We start from the raw sequence: 17,359 nt of genomic DNA on the forward strand, positions 1-17,359 counted from the left end.
AGGATCTGCAAGGAGGAATGGCAGAGGATACCCAAATCCAGATGTGAAAAACTTGTTGCATCTTTCCCAAAACAACTCATGGCTGTATTAGATCAAAAGGGTGCTTCTACTAAATACTGAGCAAAGGGTCTGAATACTTATGACCATGTGATATTTCAGTTTTTCTTTTTTAATAAATTTGCAAAAATTTCTACATTTCTGTTTTTTTCTGTCAAGATGGGGTGCTGAGTGTACATTACTGAGAAATAAAATGAACTTTTTTGATTTTTGGAAAATGGCTGCAATGAAACAAAGAGTGAAAAATTTAAAGGGGTCTGAATACTTTCCGTACCCACTGTATGCAAGGAAGCTGCTCTGAAGCTCACAGCAGCCATTGGACAGCGTCCTGAACATTTATTCAGATCTTACAGCAGATGTGTTTTTAGTAAAAGAAAAAACTCTTTTACAAGAAAGTTGTACAAAAGTTCAAAAACAGAGGTGTAATTATTTGTCTCAAATCTGTATTTTAAGGAACATGTTTAAATAATTGTGAATACAAGAAAATTAAAATTTTAAGTACTGAAAATTAATTTGCCTAAATTCAGAAGCATTTTCACAAATCCTATATCTAAACTAAACATGGTTAATGGTTGCAGACATGTCAATTATTACATGTCATGAGGACAGGTGAACTTATTAACCAATTGTAATGAGGCTCTTTTTTCAAATAATATCTCCAAAATCCTCTTAACTGCCAGGTCCGCTTGTGCTGCCTCTTGAAGGCATTGTATTCCACATAGAATGAGTACATGAGTCATGATAGGACTTGTTTGGAATTCAGAGTAAGCTGTAAGTCTAAATCATCTTTTAAATTCTTTACATTGCCTCTCAGGGTCGTACCTCTACTCAGAAGTCCACAGCAGACCCGGTGTGGAATGAGCAGATCATCTTTACAGAGATGTTTCCTCCTCTGTGTCAGAGAATGAAGATCCAGGTCTGAACGTTATTATGTCGAAGTGGCCTTTCTACTAATTTCACCACAATTTACACTTAAAATATTTACATGCACCGTTATATCATACACAACACAAGTATAAATGTCAGGATTCTGGCTTCTCTTTCTTCATAGATCTGGGATGAGGGAAGCATGAGTGATGTTGCCATCGGGACCCACTACTTTGACTTGAGACGCATCTCCAACGAACAGGATGGTGACAGAGGTAAGGAGAGAGAAAGTCAGGACGGAAGGGAAGTTGAGAAGATAGGAGGAAGAATTTAAGGAAAAGAGGAATATGTGAAGGGAACAGAAGAAGGAAGTGAGAAAGGACTGTAATCACAATGAAGGCAGGAAGAATCCTTAAGGTAATTGTTGGTTGGCTCGTGGTGACTATCTTACTCACCTTTCACCCATGAAGTCTATCCTCAAATGTTCAGGAACATTTTCTGTATGGTGTCATGTGTAAATGGAAACAGATAATCAGGGAAATCTGCATCTCCAGTTTCCCACCTTAAGACCTAGTAACATTTCAGGAACATGACTGTTGGTAATAAGAGCAGTTACATCACAGGGACAAGCACGTAAAAAGTTACATACTGACTATAGACACTTTTTATGTGGCACGAGCGAACCAATCATGATACTCCAATGATGACGTATTTGAATCCACAACTGTTTATGGTCGCCTTCCTTGCTATTGGTTGTGCAGGTGACTGGATAAACAAGGCCTACAGGTTGAAAGCTCTGTTTTTCAAGAATGTCTGGAAACTGAACAGATTCAGAAATTTAAAAAACAGCTTTTCGCCAGCCCCTTTTCCCTCACTGTGTATACTTCTGACATCTGGCTTTCACCCCCATCATCTTCTTCTGTTTTATGGCGGTTGGCATGTTGCATTACTACCATCTGCTGGACAGTCACTGGCCCAACTAATTCCAGCATTACCCTGGCATTTGTGAAAAGCGCAAGACAGTTGGGAATGAATGAATGTTCCTAAATATAGCTGCATGTGTTAATAATGAAAGCCACTAGCTGTGACCTGAAAGGTTTTCCCAGTAATTTACTTGGAGCTTGTGTGAAAAGGCTTTATTCTCTCTTTCTCCAGGGTTTTTACCAACATTTGGTCCTGCTTGGATTAACCTGTACGGCTCTGCAAGAAACTTTTCATTAGGCGATGACACAGTGGAGCTGAATGAGGGCATCGGAGAGGGCGTGTCCTACAGGTCAGTGTTAAAGGATGATAATTATTCAGATATTTTTATTGTGAGAAAAATTTCAAGATTAATACTTGACCAACAACAAACCAATTCTTGCTGGTGGCAGGGGTCGCCTCTACATGGAGCTGGCAGTGGAGATCCTAGCCGGAGGGATGGGTTCGGAGTCTAAACTTAAAGCAGGGAAAGGAGGGAAGGATGGCAAGACTCCTGCAGGAGGAGCAGCAGGAGCAGCAGGAGCAGCAGGAGGAGCTGCTGAAGATGATAAAGGAAAAGCTGTGGCAGCAGAGGTCCTGCCTGTGGAATCTCCGGCTGGGGTAAGAAGTTTCTTTTAATTCTTTTAATAATATCCTTAATGTTCCCGAAGATAGGAACAGAGTGTAGTAATTTGATATTACTAGATGGTTATTGATTCTTTTATTGTATTTTATTCTTTCTTTTACTCTTTGCCAAGCTAATACCAAGATAAAAATAATGGTGTCAGCTTTGCCAGATAGATGATTGCATATATGGAGGACCAGAATTTACAAAAATCAAAATAAATAAGTGACTCAATAAATGAATTAATGTCATTAAATGCACCATCACAAATGATGTAATAAACAGATGTAGGCATTAATTAATTTATAAATGTGACATCAATTGATATAATAATATGATATGTGATGTAATTTTAAATAAATTTATCTTTGTATAAATGCCCCTATTTATTTACTTTCTCTTTTAATTTACGATTTCATCAATCAATTTATGGTCCTCCATATGCATACACCAGGTGGGGTCAAAAGACAAAGATACTTATCAGGTCATCGAAGTGCCTCAAATTATGACATGGAAAGTCTATTTGACAAACAGATCAATTAATAAATGGCTTTGTTTCTGATGTTCAGCTGAATACAGACAACATGGAGAGATTTCTGCTGTTCGGGGCGTTGTTTGAAGCAACAATGATTGACAGAAAGATTGGAGACAGGCCCATCAGCTTTGAGTTCTCCCTGGGTGAGTCACCAAATCCACTGCTCTCACTGTTTTCCCTCCTTGTCTTTTTCTTTTAATAGAAACACATCACACTTCACACAAGTAATCAAATGCAGGAGCTCATAATGTTGTTTAATACGTGTTGTTGCAACTACTTTTTGTATTTTACTTTATATTTAATAAGTATGTATTATTTTGTTCACCCTGTAGTTATGACTGAAGCCAATAAAAAAGGCTCTCATTTTGCAGAATAGCCCATTTTTATTATTGAATTATTTTTATTGATGCATGTATACTCTTGCTGGGTAGCTTGTGAATTTCCACCTGGAGAGTCTTATTGATATACTTTAATACAATTATTATCTAGTTGATTATATTTTGTATTCTTAATCTGAATCTGGGAAGTAACTAGTAAGTTATCAAATATATGTACTGGAATAAAAAGTATAATATTTTCCTCTGAATTGTAATGGAGTAGAAGGATAAAGTAGCACAAAATGGAAATACTCAAGTAAAGTACATGTACCTCAAAGTTGTACTTATGTACAGTACTTGAGTAAATGTACTTAGTTACTTTCCACCACCGCTGTTGATATATACTTTTGTTTCCTCCCTCAGGTAACTACGGTAATGTCTTGGAGCCTGCAGGCCAGCCCAGCATCCCTGTGCCCAGTCCTGCCGTCAGTCGGAGGAGAAAAGCGTTGGACGTCGCAGACAGTGGTGACATGTTCGGCTCTTTGAGCTCCCTTTCCACCTCACCGACTTCCCCCCTCCTACCCAGAGGGCCTCAGGACACGGCCTTCACCTCTACGTCCAGCACGCCTCCGGAAAGACCACTCATCGTCAAAGGAAACAAGTTGAGTCACATTGTTGTTTGATTCTTGATGGTCTGTAGAGCCTTGAAGAGGTTTAATGTTTCACTTCATTTTCCAAGAAACTTTGGAGTAATTGGCTGTATGAACGCGTGACAGTTTCAGGCACTTTCAGCCTCACCTCATTGTCTTCCCCAGTGGATTGAGTTTGCTCGAACAAGAATTTTCTGGAGCCTTTTATCTCCAGATAAGAAAGAGATATGATGAGACATGCTTCTTGTTTTATTCTTGCAAAAAAAAACAACAACATTGGAATATCTGGTAGTGTGGGTAGGTAGGTGGATTTATTTGTCACAATATAACAGGTTATAGAGTGAAATTGAGTTACTAATTCTCTTCTGCTATATAGCAACAGCACTATACATTAATATAAAAAAAGTAAACATAAACTGTATATTCAATGGAGCAGTGCTGAGGATGAATTAGTTCAAGAGTCTGATAGCTTGGGGGGAAAAGCTGCTCTGCAGTCTGGTGAGGTGGCAGCAGAAACTTCTATATCTTTTCCCAGAGGGCAGAAGGGTGAACAGGCTGTGGCTGGGGTGGGTACTATCCTGTAGTATCCTTTGGGCTCTGCTTAGGCCCCTCACTGATATCACTGATTTTCCGGAGATGGGTACCCATGTAGTTTTAATCACCCGCTGCAGAGCCCTCTGGTCCTGGGCCGTGCACAAACCATGCCAGTTTATGATGTTTCCAGTCAGGATGTTTTCTGTTGCTCCTCTGTGTGTGCTATGGCTGTAAAAGATACATGTTAAATTAAGTCCTGCTATGTGACATGAACAGTATAAATTTTGCTAGCATTAGCCACCGTAAGCTACTGGTTATACCAGACCAAGTAAGGCTACAAAACCCCTGAATGTACAGAACTGAGAAAGGGTTCATAATATGGTTTATGAATTCAACTTTTGTTATTTGCATGAGGAAGATTGTGTTATTTGGTCTTTCAAAAGTTAAATACTGTAAAACTTAAAATAATAGCCCCGGCTTTTATTTGCTTAAATCACTCAACTCATCCTGTCTATATTTGGGACAGGCCTTTCATTCCTTTCTCACAAAACTCTTGCTCAGCAAAGATGGGAAATAGGCTACAATTAAACTGTTTATTTCCTCCAGTATGAATATTACTTGTATAAAAATTTGGCTTTTTTTCATCATACTGGTAAATATTAATTGTTTCCATAAGATGAACTGAGCTATTGAATTGTAGAGAATCCAATGGATCTAACAATGTGTAGCATGTCCATATTGACAAAAGTTTTTATAGTTTTATATTTGTATGTACAGTTTAAGTAGCTTAGAAGTAGCTCAAGAGTGCGACCCGATGGGCTTTAAGAGGATTTATATATTCAAAGAACTTCTGTAAAAACCAGACCAGGCTTCTAAATGAGACCTGCATTTATTTGTCAAAACGTGAAGCCACACCAGGCCAAAAAAGAGACAGGTGTCTACTTGAGACTAGCCTTTTAATTGAAGTTTTACAGCAGTCTTGCTTTTAGATTTTCAATTCAAATGAAGCTCCCCCACATTGAATAAATGGGGATAGATGACTGCTGCCTGAAAGTAAATCTAGATGTTGAATATTATTGAATCTGCTAACAATCTTGGCCATTTTACATTTAGTTATTACCAAGAGGGGGAGGATTGAAAAGTTATTTTTTTTCTGTTTTCTAGCTCACAGTATATTGCTTTTAATTTTTTGTATGCGTGTACAATTAGGCACTACATGTATCTGCCTCTGGAGAAGCAGAAGCCGTGTATTAATGTGTCGTGTCACTGGGAGGACAGAACATACCGACTCTACAACTCAAATATGCTGGAGAATATAGCTGTTCTGTTTGTATGTACACACTCACACGCATACATTTTTTTTCACTGATCAAATGTTGTCAGAAAGTCGACAGTTGTTGTTATAGGTTCTAGCTTTTCAAAACCTACCTGATAGCTCTTTAAACAGTGCCCACTGCCATCCTAGTAAAAAAGAAAAATATCTTGTCTTTCAGGAGGAGGGTGTGGACAGTGCAGCCGAGCTACACAGGAAGTCAGATCCAGGGGCGGAGTATATGCTCCGAATCATCCTTAAAGAATTCTGTATGGACGCAAGGTATTCAGACAGTTTAATCAAAGTTTTAACAGCATTGCTTTATCTGTCTTTTCTTTATAAAAGTCAAATGTGGAAGACGAATAATGAACATGAGCAATCTGTAACTTTATAGAATTTGTTTTAGTGACAACAAACTTCTCATTGCTCCATTGTGAGAAAGTTTATAACTGAGAAACTTAAGAATCCACATTTTCTTAAATATTTCAATATAATAATCTAATCTGCATTAAAATACCTTTTTTTTTCACCTGTGAAGTCATAAACACAGAAGAACAATTTAGATTAGACTTAACAAAGGAACACTAGGGTTTCCTTAATTTCCAGTTCCCTACTCTCTGCACCCCATGTCTCTGCTAAAGTCAGATTTATAGGTCTGCATTAAGGGGTTAGGGGTGTCTTCTTCTGTCAGTGTTAAATGTGAATTCTGTTTTTCTGCAGGAGTTTCATCGCAGCAGCTGAGGCCAAGTTGAAGGCAGAGCTAAAGTCGAGCTACCTGACACAGCTGGATAAGAAACGCCTCACCATGTGTAAACAGGAACTGGTGGGAAAATCTGAGGAACATGCACTAAAACACAGGCTTAAATATAAACAAGTGTGCTCAGTCTTTCTCCTGAGGTCTGAATCTCTCTCCACAAACAGATCCAGATGCTGATTTGTTTCTTGTGGGTTAATGTTTGTTTTTACATCACACATTGAAGATTACGCCAATAATGGGGATTTGTTGTGGCAAATGCAAACTGTTCACAAAAAGGTTGCATGTGTTATTAGTCAGAAGTTCATATTAAATGTGTTACATCAAGCCTAAGAAGCACAGATTAGTTGCACCAAAGATGTGCAGGAATCTTGCATTACAACAATGTGTGTGTTTCTGTTGCAGGAGAGTATGATAGGAGAGGCCCAGACATTGGGAGAGAGGAAGAATTCAGTTGGTGGTGTGAAAGAAATGCTGCAGGACGCAACAAAACTCATACTCAAACTGCGCTTCCTTGTGGAAGAGGTACGGGACTCACCGTGTGTGTGTGTGTGTGTGTGTGTGTGCGTGCGTGTGTGTGTGTGCATCCTGACAATTTGTTTGTAAGACATGGCTGTTATTTACCTTTTACATCCTACTGCAGCCCCAGCACACAGTTCCCGACGTCTTTGTGTGGTTGCTAAGCAACAACAAGCGTGTTGCCTGCGCTCGAATCCGAGCCAGAGACCTGCTGTACTCCAGCAGCAAGGAGGCCCGGGGAATCCACTGTGGCAAGATAATAACACTGTTTCTAAAGGTAAACACACAAACACAGGACTTAAAACTCAGGTATGTTTCAATTTAGGATTGCAGGCAGAGACCAACTGATGTATGTGCGTGTGTGTGCGTGCAGCCTCCAGGAAAGCGTGTTGCAGGTTTGTCCGTCCAAGCGAAGCTGGATGTGTATCTCTGGTATGGAACCTGGGTAGACTCCATCCACATGCTCGATGACCTACCTCCACAATTCTGTCCGGCCACAGGGGGCGCTGATGCCAGATGCCCTCCATCATACCTGATCTGCAGCGGTGAGAGACAGACAAATTATTACACTCCCTCCATTTGCATGGTTATTTTGTCTTTGAAATTCACACATTGCAAATAGCATTACTTTTTATTATTGGCTTCTTTTTGACCAAATAATGACCACGTAATTCTGTCGTATGTAGAATTTGCTTCAGGCATTTCGATGTCTGAATAATACAATACACAGAAAAGGAATGGTTTACCTTCAAATTCATAACATCACACTTACATTAGGTCTCAAGTAAGTTTCCAAGTCATGTTCCAGAAGATAACACTATGAGTAAATGAAAATATCCGTTTTTAGGATGTTGGTAAACTAATGCTTTAAGATCACCATAAACTCCATGTTGTGTGTGTGTCTCCAGAGCAGCACCAGTTCCAGTTGAGGTGCCACATGTATCAGGCTCGGGGTCTGATCGCTGCAGACAACACCGGCCTGTCTGACCCTTTTGCTCGAGTTACATTTTTGTCACACAGCCAAACCACCAATGTAAGTACATTTGTGGGTTCCTAGGACAACAATTAAGTTTCGCTGGGGTACTGGTCTAGCTGCAGGGGTTAGATGTTTAGTTTGTGCCTTTCATGTAATTTTTATTTGACACTTTTACATTCATGATTACACTCAGATAAAAAATGACCCATGTGTTGCATCAAACTTGACAAATGCAGCTCAACATGCAGCTCTAGATTCTTCTGCCACTGCATGTTGCTTCCTGCACAGTGACATAGTATTTTTGCTGGTTTTACAGGCTGTCCTTCCGCTCATGGACACAAACAAAGACAGCCACTGGAAATGGTATCATTTTACGTGGAATGATCTTTGTTTGAGTTCAGGAATGGTGATGTAGCTTGTGGAAAAGGTCAGAAGTCATTGTACTGCACCGTAAAGATTAGAGAACTCTAAAGATTATAGATACAGTACATTATCAGACACATGTGGCAGGTTGTATAATATGTTTTGTTGGCAGCAATCAAGACTAATGACAATTGATTGAATGAGACATATACACTCAGTATTTACACCTTTACAATCTAATGCAATCAATTACAACAGCTCTGAAATAAACAGTCAATTTACCAAGCTCATAATTAAAATAAAGGTTTTTGCTGACACTGTCCAAGAGGAGTTAATTCAACTATACATGTATGTTTATTATTGAGGTTGTAGAGTTGGTGTTGTTGTGCTGAACTGCATTATGGTGATAGTGCGTTAGATTGTACAGGTGTACATGAACATTAGATCTTGACAAAGTTGGCAAAGAAGTAGCTGTTAAAGGTTCTAAATGGCGCATCTTTCTGAACACTATTGGATATTAGTCAGCCAATCAGCTGATGCAAACTTAATTTTTAAGATGGCACTTGATTAGTAGCTAAGTACTAGTTAGCAGCTTGCTAATTGTCTTAACTAATCTTTTCCTATTCTGTGAATATGTTTGTGTCTCCTGAGCTGGTCCTGTCCAGGTCTGATTTGTTACCTTCTCCAAGCAGGTTATGTTTTCGGTGCTGTTTGTTCGTTTGTTTGTCTTTCAGCACGGTTACCGAAAAACTTCCAGCCCGATTTCCATAAAAATTAGTGGAAGGGTGTAACATATGCCAAGGAAGAACCCGTTAAATTATTGGAGCAGATCCAAATGACGGGAAAGATACACAAAGTATTTTTCACTTTTGTTAATTGCCAGATATGTCAGTTATAAGCTGAGATGACGGCGCTTCAACTAGACAAAACCACATTTTGACATGCTGTAATTCTAATAGTTTTGGACTGGACTACTTGGTGGAGGTCTGCACTCTGAGTGCACTTGTAGTTTATTTATGTAATAATGGGGTGTGTGTGTGTGTGTGTGTGTGTGTGTGTGTTGCTGTCAGGTGATCAGTCAGACTCTCAGTCCAACATGGAATCAGTGTTTGCAGATGAGTGGCCTGTTGCTGTTTGGAGATCTGCAGCACATCCAGCAGGAGCCGCCACGCATTCTCATCGAGGTGTACGACGACGACGCACTGGTATTGTTGTGTTGACAGATAGATCAATCAAGTAATAGTTTAATCACTGTATTAGATATTTTGCTACTGACTCTCTGAATTGAACTTATGACCTCTATCTGATCTCACCCCATCTCCTGTTGTGAACAGAGTAAGGCGGAGTATCTGGGAGCCACAGTGGCGGTGCCCGAGGTTCGGTTGGCCTCTGACCCGTACACACCTCCAACTCTGCAGTACAGCCCGCTGCACTGCGGCAGCCAGCCAGGAGGAGACCTGCTGGCTGCCTTTGAACTTCTGCAGGTCAGTCAGTCATTTCAATAACCATTTAGTTTCCATCATGATGATGGAAGACAAATGTAGAATGAAACACTAATAACAAAGAAGTATCATGTAGATCCCAGAGTCCGGGGAGCAGAGTCTGCCGGCGTTAGAGGAACAGGAAGGAGGCATCTACAAGGTTCCTGCTAACATCAGACCTGTTCTCAGCACCTACAGGCTGGAGGTTTGGCTGCCTCTCTCTCTCTCTAATTAAGTATTATCAGAAGAATTTCCTAAAAGTATTCATTCTGCAGTAAAGTAGTCCCTGTTATTGTTTCACTATTATATCTGATGTTTCTGGATTAATATTACTGCTGCATTACTGTGCATGTAGCATCATACTACTGTGTACGGTTGAGCTAATTTTAAATACTTCATGATGATGCATGACTCTCAACCTATAAAGGAACACTTAATCCTTCAGTTTATTTGAAAGAGTCAAATTAAATTCACGAACGTTAGAGATACAATGTTTTTACCCATCTACTCTGTTATGAAATGGGGATGGTGATTTATTTATTTTTTTTTACTTTCAACGTAACCATCAAATAACACCTCCTGCCTCAAATTCTAACACACACGCAGCTCTAACAAAACTTTGTGTGTGTTCTTTCCTCCAGGTGTTATTCTGGGGTCTGAGGGAGCTGAGGAAGGTTCAGTTCCTGACTGTTGATCGCCCACAGGTACAAACACACAAACAAACATGAGTTACATGAACAAGCTGTGTCCCATTTTAGGGCTCTGCTTCTTTTGAGAGTCCATAACAGATGACCCTCATGAAATTAAATAATAAAACCCATTTCTCCTTCTCTAGGTCTTCATAGAGTGTGCAGGTAAAACGCTGCGCTCCTCTGTCATTCAGAAGTACAAGTCCAATCCAAACTTCACCACGCTGATTGATGCCATAGAGCTGGTAAGACCAATACAGCATTTATAGTACATCATGACGTAAATACAGCATGGCAAAACATTCTCAGTACATCAAATCCAACTAGTGGGGAGTCCTGGAGGCCCATTGGCCCAATGTGTCTAGACATTTCCACACATGATATTTCCACAAGAGTGTGCTTCCAACTCTGGCAGTAGTTTGAGGGAAGTCCCTGTCTCAACACAATCCAGGTCCACAAAGAAATGGTTTTCCCAATTTGGTGTGGGAAAACCTGACTGGCCTGCACATAGCCCCGACCTCCCCTCCGTCAAACATCTTTGGAATCAAGTAGAATGCTGTGAGCCAGACCTGATCACCCAACATCAGTGTTGGACCTCTCTATAATGCTCTTATGGCTGAATAGGATCAAAGCCCTGCTGCCAGGTTTCAAACGTTTGTTGAAAGCTGATATGAAAGCCCATGGCTTGGAACGAGATGTTCAAGAATCACATATAGGTGTAATGTTCAGGTGTCCACATACACCCTACATACCTTTGGCCATGTAGGGTGCTATGTAACCACAGCATCCCTGGATCGACTCTGGCTTTTGTACGTAAACGTTCTACTCTATTCTACTGTCTCTTAGGAGTTACCAGAGAACGAACACCTCCATCCTCCGCTCAGTATCACTGTTGTCGATTGGAGGGCTTTTGGTCGCAGCACATTGGTTGGAAACCACATTGTCAACAACCTCAAGGCCTTCAAATACACTCCACCTCCAGCCCTGCCTGCTCCACCAAAAAAGACACACAAACCATCCAAGGTCACATACACCACTGGACCTGCAGTGGCACCAGAACCACAAAGCACTGAGGGTAATAAATGTGTGTATGTCTGTGCTTGTGTATGTGTGTGGCACACAAAGAATCATTTACAACAATTATTTACAACAGAGGAGCTATACAAGTGTACTACTGCTTCTAGTTATTGTCCAACAACTTAGATCTGTAAGTATTACCGTGCTGATACAGTCTGCTTTCTATTCTTGGACACAAGAGAAACAGCTGCAGTATCATTAAGTGATACAAAAAAAAAAAAAAACTTATACTGTCTTTTTAGCATTTTCCCCCATCTTTAAAAAATAAAACTTTTTTAAACTATGTTCTTGGCCAAGATGTTCTCGGTTGCTAAAACGGCATATAGTCGCGTATAAACAATATGCCTAGTGAGCTTGAAGGTTCAATATTGATTTTGGAAAAAACAACCACTTACTGGACATTTCTGAAGCTCTGTAAAATGTTCACTTAATGGATCTTGTGCTAGAAAGTTTTATCAATATTCGCACTGAAATAAAAATAAAAAGTATTCCTGATTCTGATGTTGATGATCCTCCTGTCCAGTAGGCTTGGGCTTACTTGATCTTTTTCTTATCCCGTAAGAATATTTATCGTTTTCTCTTGTCCAATAGGACTGTCCCAGCCTGCTGGAGAGACCAGTTCAGCTGTAGCACTGACAAATCAGGATTGCCTGATCACTGTGGAGGATGAAGCCCCGGCTCCAGCCTCACCCCCCCCAATGCAAGAATCCAGGAGGAAAAGGGTGAAAGTTACTGCATAAACAACAACATAAACAACTGTGTTCTTACGTACCACATGCACCACTGTCTAAATATTTGCATGTGTATATTTTAAATCCAGGACAGCAGAACAAAGAGCACCCGTGGCCGTTCCACCAAGCGGAGGAGGCGGACCATCGCTGACGAATCAGCAGAGTGTGTCATCGACTGGTGGTCCAAATACTACGTATCTGTAGAGAAACAGGTAGCACTGGTTGATGAGTTCTGTTGCAAAAGCTCTGACAGCTATTTGTAAAAAATGAAAATGTAAATATGTTTGTGTTCCAGGCCAAACTGAAGGACAACACTCTCTTACCTCAGGTCTTTGAAAAAGGTAAAACTCCTTTCATGTGCCATTAGGCCTCTGTCAGTCATGGTGAAGGTGCTCTGTGAAAAGTTGGTTGTGTTTTGCTGAATTAAATGTCAAAGTGCCACACTAGTATTTTCAGTCATATCTAGTTCCCTCATCACATCTGAATTCATTACTTAGTGTATGTCACAAACAGTAATGAAAAGATGTACTTTGAGATGAAGCAGCTATAATCAATATTTATGTATCAAATGACAATGTAAAGAGAATGTTACAATATGAAAGGGGTCTCTCGTAGTGATGAACCTTACAGAGAATCATCACTTCAGTACTTTAGCTTTACGGAGCTTTATAGTAAGTTTCAGCTCTTTGTTTAGCTGCCCGGCCCACAACTTTACTGTTTACTCTCATAGCCTCGTTTACGTCTGTTATAAATATTGTGGGTAAACTAGTCAATAAAGGTTTATCCCATTATTTTTGCCCTGACCCACACACACACAATGTTGTGTGTTGCAGCTTTGCCGTACAGCAGCTTGGTCAGCGAAGGAATAGACTCTTTGGGTAAGGACAGACTAAAAAAAAGTTGTCATTAAGGGACATAAAGCATTTTAAGCCAGTTTTAGCCTCTGATTCCTGGGAGGAAATCTTGTTTACTGACAGCTGGAGGTTCTGGGAACTTGCTGTAGGGAGCTCTGTTTCTGGATAGTGTCATACTGTTGATGTACTGGATGTGTGGTTCTGTCACTGCATGATCTGACCTGCAGCTACCACTGTTACCCTCCAGCTCCTGCTTTTTTAATGCACTTTTAAGCTGTGGACAAAGTGGTGGTGGTCACTTTGCTGGGTGTACAAGTACTGATGATTTTATGAAGAAGTTCTCCTGAAAGAACAGACAGCGTTGGAAATGGGAAAAAAAAAATGACTGATGTTTAATCTCTATATGCTAAGAGGGAACCCTTTTAACTTTTGTGTTTCTTCTGGTGGAGATGAAGGGAACTTGGTTCACTTGTAGGTTTCTGAGTGACACTTTGGAGCGTGGCATTTCAAAATCAAAAAAATAAATAAATAACTGAATCTACTTACGTTTCCCGAGCTGTGAAACCCTTCTGTCATCACAAAGCAAATACATGTTCTTTTTCTTCATTTCCATGTGGTTCTTTATGTCAGTGTTTAAAATCTGTTATGTTTGTTCATCAGTCAGCCTGTCAGATGGAGACAAGAAGAAATTCAAAGGAAAAGTAAACCTGGAGCCGAACTTGGGTCTACCTACTAAATTAGCCACACTCAAGGTACTCACTTCAAACAACACTGCAAGTCCAATAAGATCACAGCGGACATGCAGACTGTTTTAGAATGAAAACGGAGGGACTACAGTGACCACAACAGAGGTTAAGTTCCTTAATGCTCCAAAAGGCATTGATGGTAATGGTCTATAATCAGACTCTTGACTGTGCTTGATTGACAGTTTCCTCACTCTCCTATTGGTTTTGTTGAACTTGTTAGGGCATAACACGGTACATTATCGTTGCTATCACTTTATGGAGTTTGTGATAGAAGGTAAATCTCAACCACAGCTCGGATCAGTGTGCAAAAAGCATATACAATAAAGTATTTCTTTCTAGCAGTGTGTAGATTTGATTTTGCAGTCAGTAGAATTTTTGGTGCATTTGTTAAAATATAATTTGACCTATACTGTGTTTCCTACACATAGACTTTACTTGGGCAAGACCGCCAAAGCAAATTAACGGCTGCCAAAGTATATTTGGCGATCCGTTTTTTTTTTTCCCCACCCTTTGCAGAGAAACACAAAGACAGAGACGTTATCTGGTATTACGTAAGATGATGCGGACACGGTGGATATTTTATATGCAGGTACAGCAGCAGTGCTGGAAGTAGTTTGTGAGTAAACACTAAAATATAGTGGAAATTTAAGTAGAATTAAAATAGTGAAATAAGAAATAACCTACAAGAAATAGGTTAGTGTATTCTTTCAAATAACATCAAAGAAAATAAACAATATACCCCGTCCCCGACACAGTTACAGTCAACCTGTAGGAAACACTGCCTGTAAAATATAAATTAATACATTTTTGAACCAACAAAAAATGTTTTTACAAACTCACACAGTATTTGATGAATTTAAAAATCTTTGGACAACTAAGATCTGATTGGAGTGTGTGATTGTCTGTTTACTGTCTTAGAGGAAATATATGCTGGTGTTGATATATGTCAGAGAGAAAATACAATGCAGTGATGCTGGCAATCTCTCTGCAGCTGTACAACAAGGAGCTGGAGGCAGAGTTTGGGCCTTTTGACGATTGGGTGAACACATATGAACTGTTCAGAGGGAAAGCCAATGAGGAAGAGGGGGCGACTGAAGAGAGATTTGTTGGCAAATTTAAGGTGAGACAGTTAGGTTGAATGTCCTGTTATGGGTGCTACCTTGAGGACCACTGATATATTTCACTACTGATCTGATCCATTATATGCATCTGCTTCTCTGCAGGGACGATTCTGCCTGTATAAACTGAATGAGGATGAGGCAGATGACGGTGACAAAGCCCCTGACACTGGACACTTCAGAGTCAACAGAGGAATACCTCCCAACTCCCCGGTCCAAGTCCTCATACGGGTTTACATCGTCTCTGTGCGTCCTCATTTTTAAAGATCAGTTTTAGAGGTTTAAAGTGTTTACTATGAATCTTCTTAAATGTCACACAATCCCAAAACAGCATTCAGAGGTTTAAATTGAGTTTCTGACCATCACCTTAACGAAGACCAATGGCAGTGTAATACCAAATATGCAGGTCTGTTAATATCAGGGAGCCCAGTTGCAAATTCATGCAAACACAGGGAGAATATGAAAATTACACACCTGTGGTTTAAATCCAGAATCCTTGTATGACACTAAAGTGTGCCATCATGTCATAACATATCATGCTGTGTTAGGTGTTAGGTCATGTCTCCTTTCTCTCCTCAGGCGTCTAACCTGCACCCAGCTGACCCGGATGGGAAGTCGGACCCTTACATTGTTGTTCGGCTTGGCAAGAACGAAATCAAAGACAGAGACAACTACATCCCTAAACAGCTGAATCCTGTGTTTGGAAGGTACATGACTGGCTGACTACTCCTGTGGTTTAAAGTAGTCCCCACCTCAGGTGTTTAATGGTTGAAGCCTGACACAGAACTTCTCAAGTTGTTTCTCCTTCCTTCCTTTTTTCCCCAGATCTTTTGAGATGCAGGCGACATTTCCTCAGGAGTCTCTGCTTACGCTGCTGATCTATGACTATGACTTGGTGGGTGGGGACGACCTGATAGGAGAGACTCGCATTGACCTGGAGAACCGATTCTACAGCCGACACAGAGCCACCTGTGGACTCCCTACTGAGTACAGCCTGTAAGTTATTTTACTTTATTATTTATTTTATTTTACCCCTCGGTTCATTTAAGTAAATTATCATCATGCTGGTTAGAGTAATTTCTTACCTACTTCATCTCTATGCTCTAATTTGCTTAACCATTGTCATTTTCATCTGAACAAACACATTAAATTAAAGAAGGAAAGACCTTTTACGAAGCTTTCAGTAAAACCTTATAATTTGTATGCAAACCATACAAGTTCCTGTTCCTCTGGCCCCCTGTGTTTCTTGTTAGTGACGGTTATAATGCCTGGAGAGACTGTTTGAAGCCATCAGAGCTGTTGTCTAAGCTGTGCAGAGAGAACGGTCTAGACGGTCCTCATTTCACACCAGGGCGCATCACTGTGGCTGGCAAAGTGTTTGTTGGCAAGACCCTCTTCATGAATGAAGGTAATGACTGGACACCCATTTTGTCTTTATAAACAGTATATAAAATGTTTTTCTTAACCTACAGCATTTGTCAACAATTAGAAATTCATTTTATATTATTACAGCTGTTTTACTACATTGTCATTCATTGTCTATTTTCGGATTATACACCAGCCGTGCCCAGAGGAGTTATAGTTGATGACAAATACACTTAAATCTGTTTACCACTAGTGGTGGTAGTATATTTACTCAAGTACTGTATAAAAGTGCAAAGTATCGGTATCAAACCCTAACTGATTTGATAACTAATTAAAAAATCTTATTCTTTCAGCTTTGCAGTAAACTGAATCATTTTGAGGTTTGACATTAATACAGAAGACCAAGAAAATAAACAGCAGATTAGCAGATTTTTTTTTTTTACTACCAGAGAAAGATGCTGCATATTAAAAATTAATGCAGTAGTAATAATAATCAAATAATTTATGTAAGTGTTATAAACAATTTATTAAATTTTTATGTACTGCTTATAAATGCTAAATAGTACACAGAGACGTCTGCCATGATGGACACCATCGTAAAAGTATTAATTACCCTTTCATCAAATTCATCACGGGGTGAATCTTCTCTTGACTGTCTATACATAGTTTGGTAAACCTTTGTGGCAGCTTCAGTCCCTGCCTTGTATTTTGATGATGGTGGTGAACTAACGGCAGATAGTTTGCCAGATGACTCCAACGAAGAGACAAATACATGAATGTCAATTCAGTGATAATTTGTTTATTGTAAGCACTTCCTATCATCAAGCCG

General features: G+C 39.9%; 1 protein-coding gene and 1 long non-coding RNA gene across 6 annotated transcripts in view; one reads left to right on the forward strand and one right to left on the reverse strand.

Moving 5' to 3' along the window:
- The window catches only part of LOC123974305 (5'-AMP-activated protein kinase subunit gamma-1-like), a 52,436-nt gene that overhangs the window by 30,162 nt on the left and 4,915 nt on the right, over window positions 1–17,359 (forward strand). For 2 of the 5 annotated variants that reach the window (XM_046054909.1, XM_046054910.1), the window contains exons 22-50: window positions 872–973; window positions 1,109–1,199; window positions 2,080–2,197; window positions 2,298–2,505; window positions 3,079–3,187; window positions 3,785–4,022; window positions 5,755–5,875; window positions 6,039–6,139; window positions 6,578–6,680; window positions 7,017–7,136; window positions 7,255–7,407; window positions 7,504–7,675; window positions 8,039–8,163; window positions 9,540–9,674; window positions 9,804–9,953; window positions 10,048–10,155; window positions 10,592–10,654; window positions 10,786–10,884; window positions 11,486–11,714; window positions 12,308–12,438; window positions 12,537–12,659; window positions 12,743–12,788; window positions 13,281–13,325; window positions 13,962–14,053; window positions 15,039–15,167; window positions 15,271–15,411; window positions 15,745–15,872; window positions 15,991–16,161; window positions 16,419–16,573. In XM_046054909.1, the coding sequence (XP_045910865.1) occupies window positions 872–973; window positions 1,109–1,199; window positions 2,080–2,197; window positions 2,298–2,505; window positions 3,079–3,187; window positions 3,785–4,022; window positions 5,755–5,875; window positions 6,039–6,139; window positions 6,578–6,680; window positions 7,017–7,136; window positions 7,255–7,407; window positions 7,504–7,675; window positions 8,039–8,163; window positions 9,540–9,674; window positions 9,804–9,953; window positions 10,048–10,155; window positions 10,592–10,654; window positions 10,786–10,884; window positions 11,486–11,714; window positions 12,308–12,438; window positions 12,537–12,659; window positions 12,743–12,788; window positions 13,281–13,325; window positions 13,962–14,053; window positions 15,039–15,167; window positions 15,271–15,411; window positions 15,745–15,872; window positions 15,991–16,161; window positions 16,419–16,573 (3,706 nt within the window). Of the gene's footprint in view, window positions 1–871; window positions 974–1,108; window positions 1,200–2,079; window positions 2,198–2,297; window positions 2,506–3,078; window positions 3,188–3,784; window positions 4,023–5,754; window positions 5,876–6,038; window positions 6,140–6,577; window positions 6,681–7,016; window positions 7,137–7,254; window positions 7,408–7,503; window positions 7,676–8,038; window positions 8,164–9,539; window positions 9,675–9,803; window positions 9,954–10,047; window positions 10,156–10,591; window positions 10,655–10,785; window positions 10,885–11,485; window positions 11,715–12,307; window positions 12,439–12,536; window positions 12,660–12,742; window positions 12,789–13,280; window positions 13,326–13,961; window positions 14,054–15,038; window positions 15,168–15,270; window positions 15,412–15,744; window positions 15,873–15,990; window positions 16,162–16,418; window positions 16,574–17,359 lie in introns of those variants that run through there. The other 3 variants (XR_006825817.1, XR_006825818.1, XR_006825819.1) reach the window with 3 other exon arrangements.
- LOC123974310 lies at window positions 4,527–13,963 on the reverse strand. The gene is made up of 7 exons (XR_006825823.1): window positions 13,848–13,963; window positions 12,771–12,841; window positions 12,489–12,645; window positions 7,607–7,667; window positions 7,236–7,401; window positions 5,974–6,124; window positions 4,527–4,773 (listed from the first exon to the last, which is right to left on the reverse strand). It is a non-coding gene; the product is annotated as an uncharacterized LOC123974310 (long non-coding RNA).

The sequence above is a fragment of the Micropterus dolomieu genome, linkage group LG07, assembly GCF_021292245.1.
Source record: "Micropterus dolomieu isolate WLL.071019.BEF.003 ecotype Adirondacks linkage group LG07, ASM2129224v1, whole genome shotgun sequence".
NCBI lineage: Eukaryota > Metazoa > Chordata > Actinopteri > Centrarchiformes > Centrarchidae > Micropterus > Micropterus dolomieu.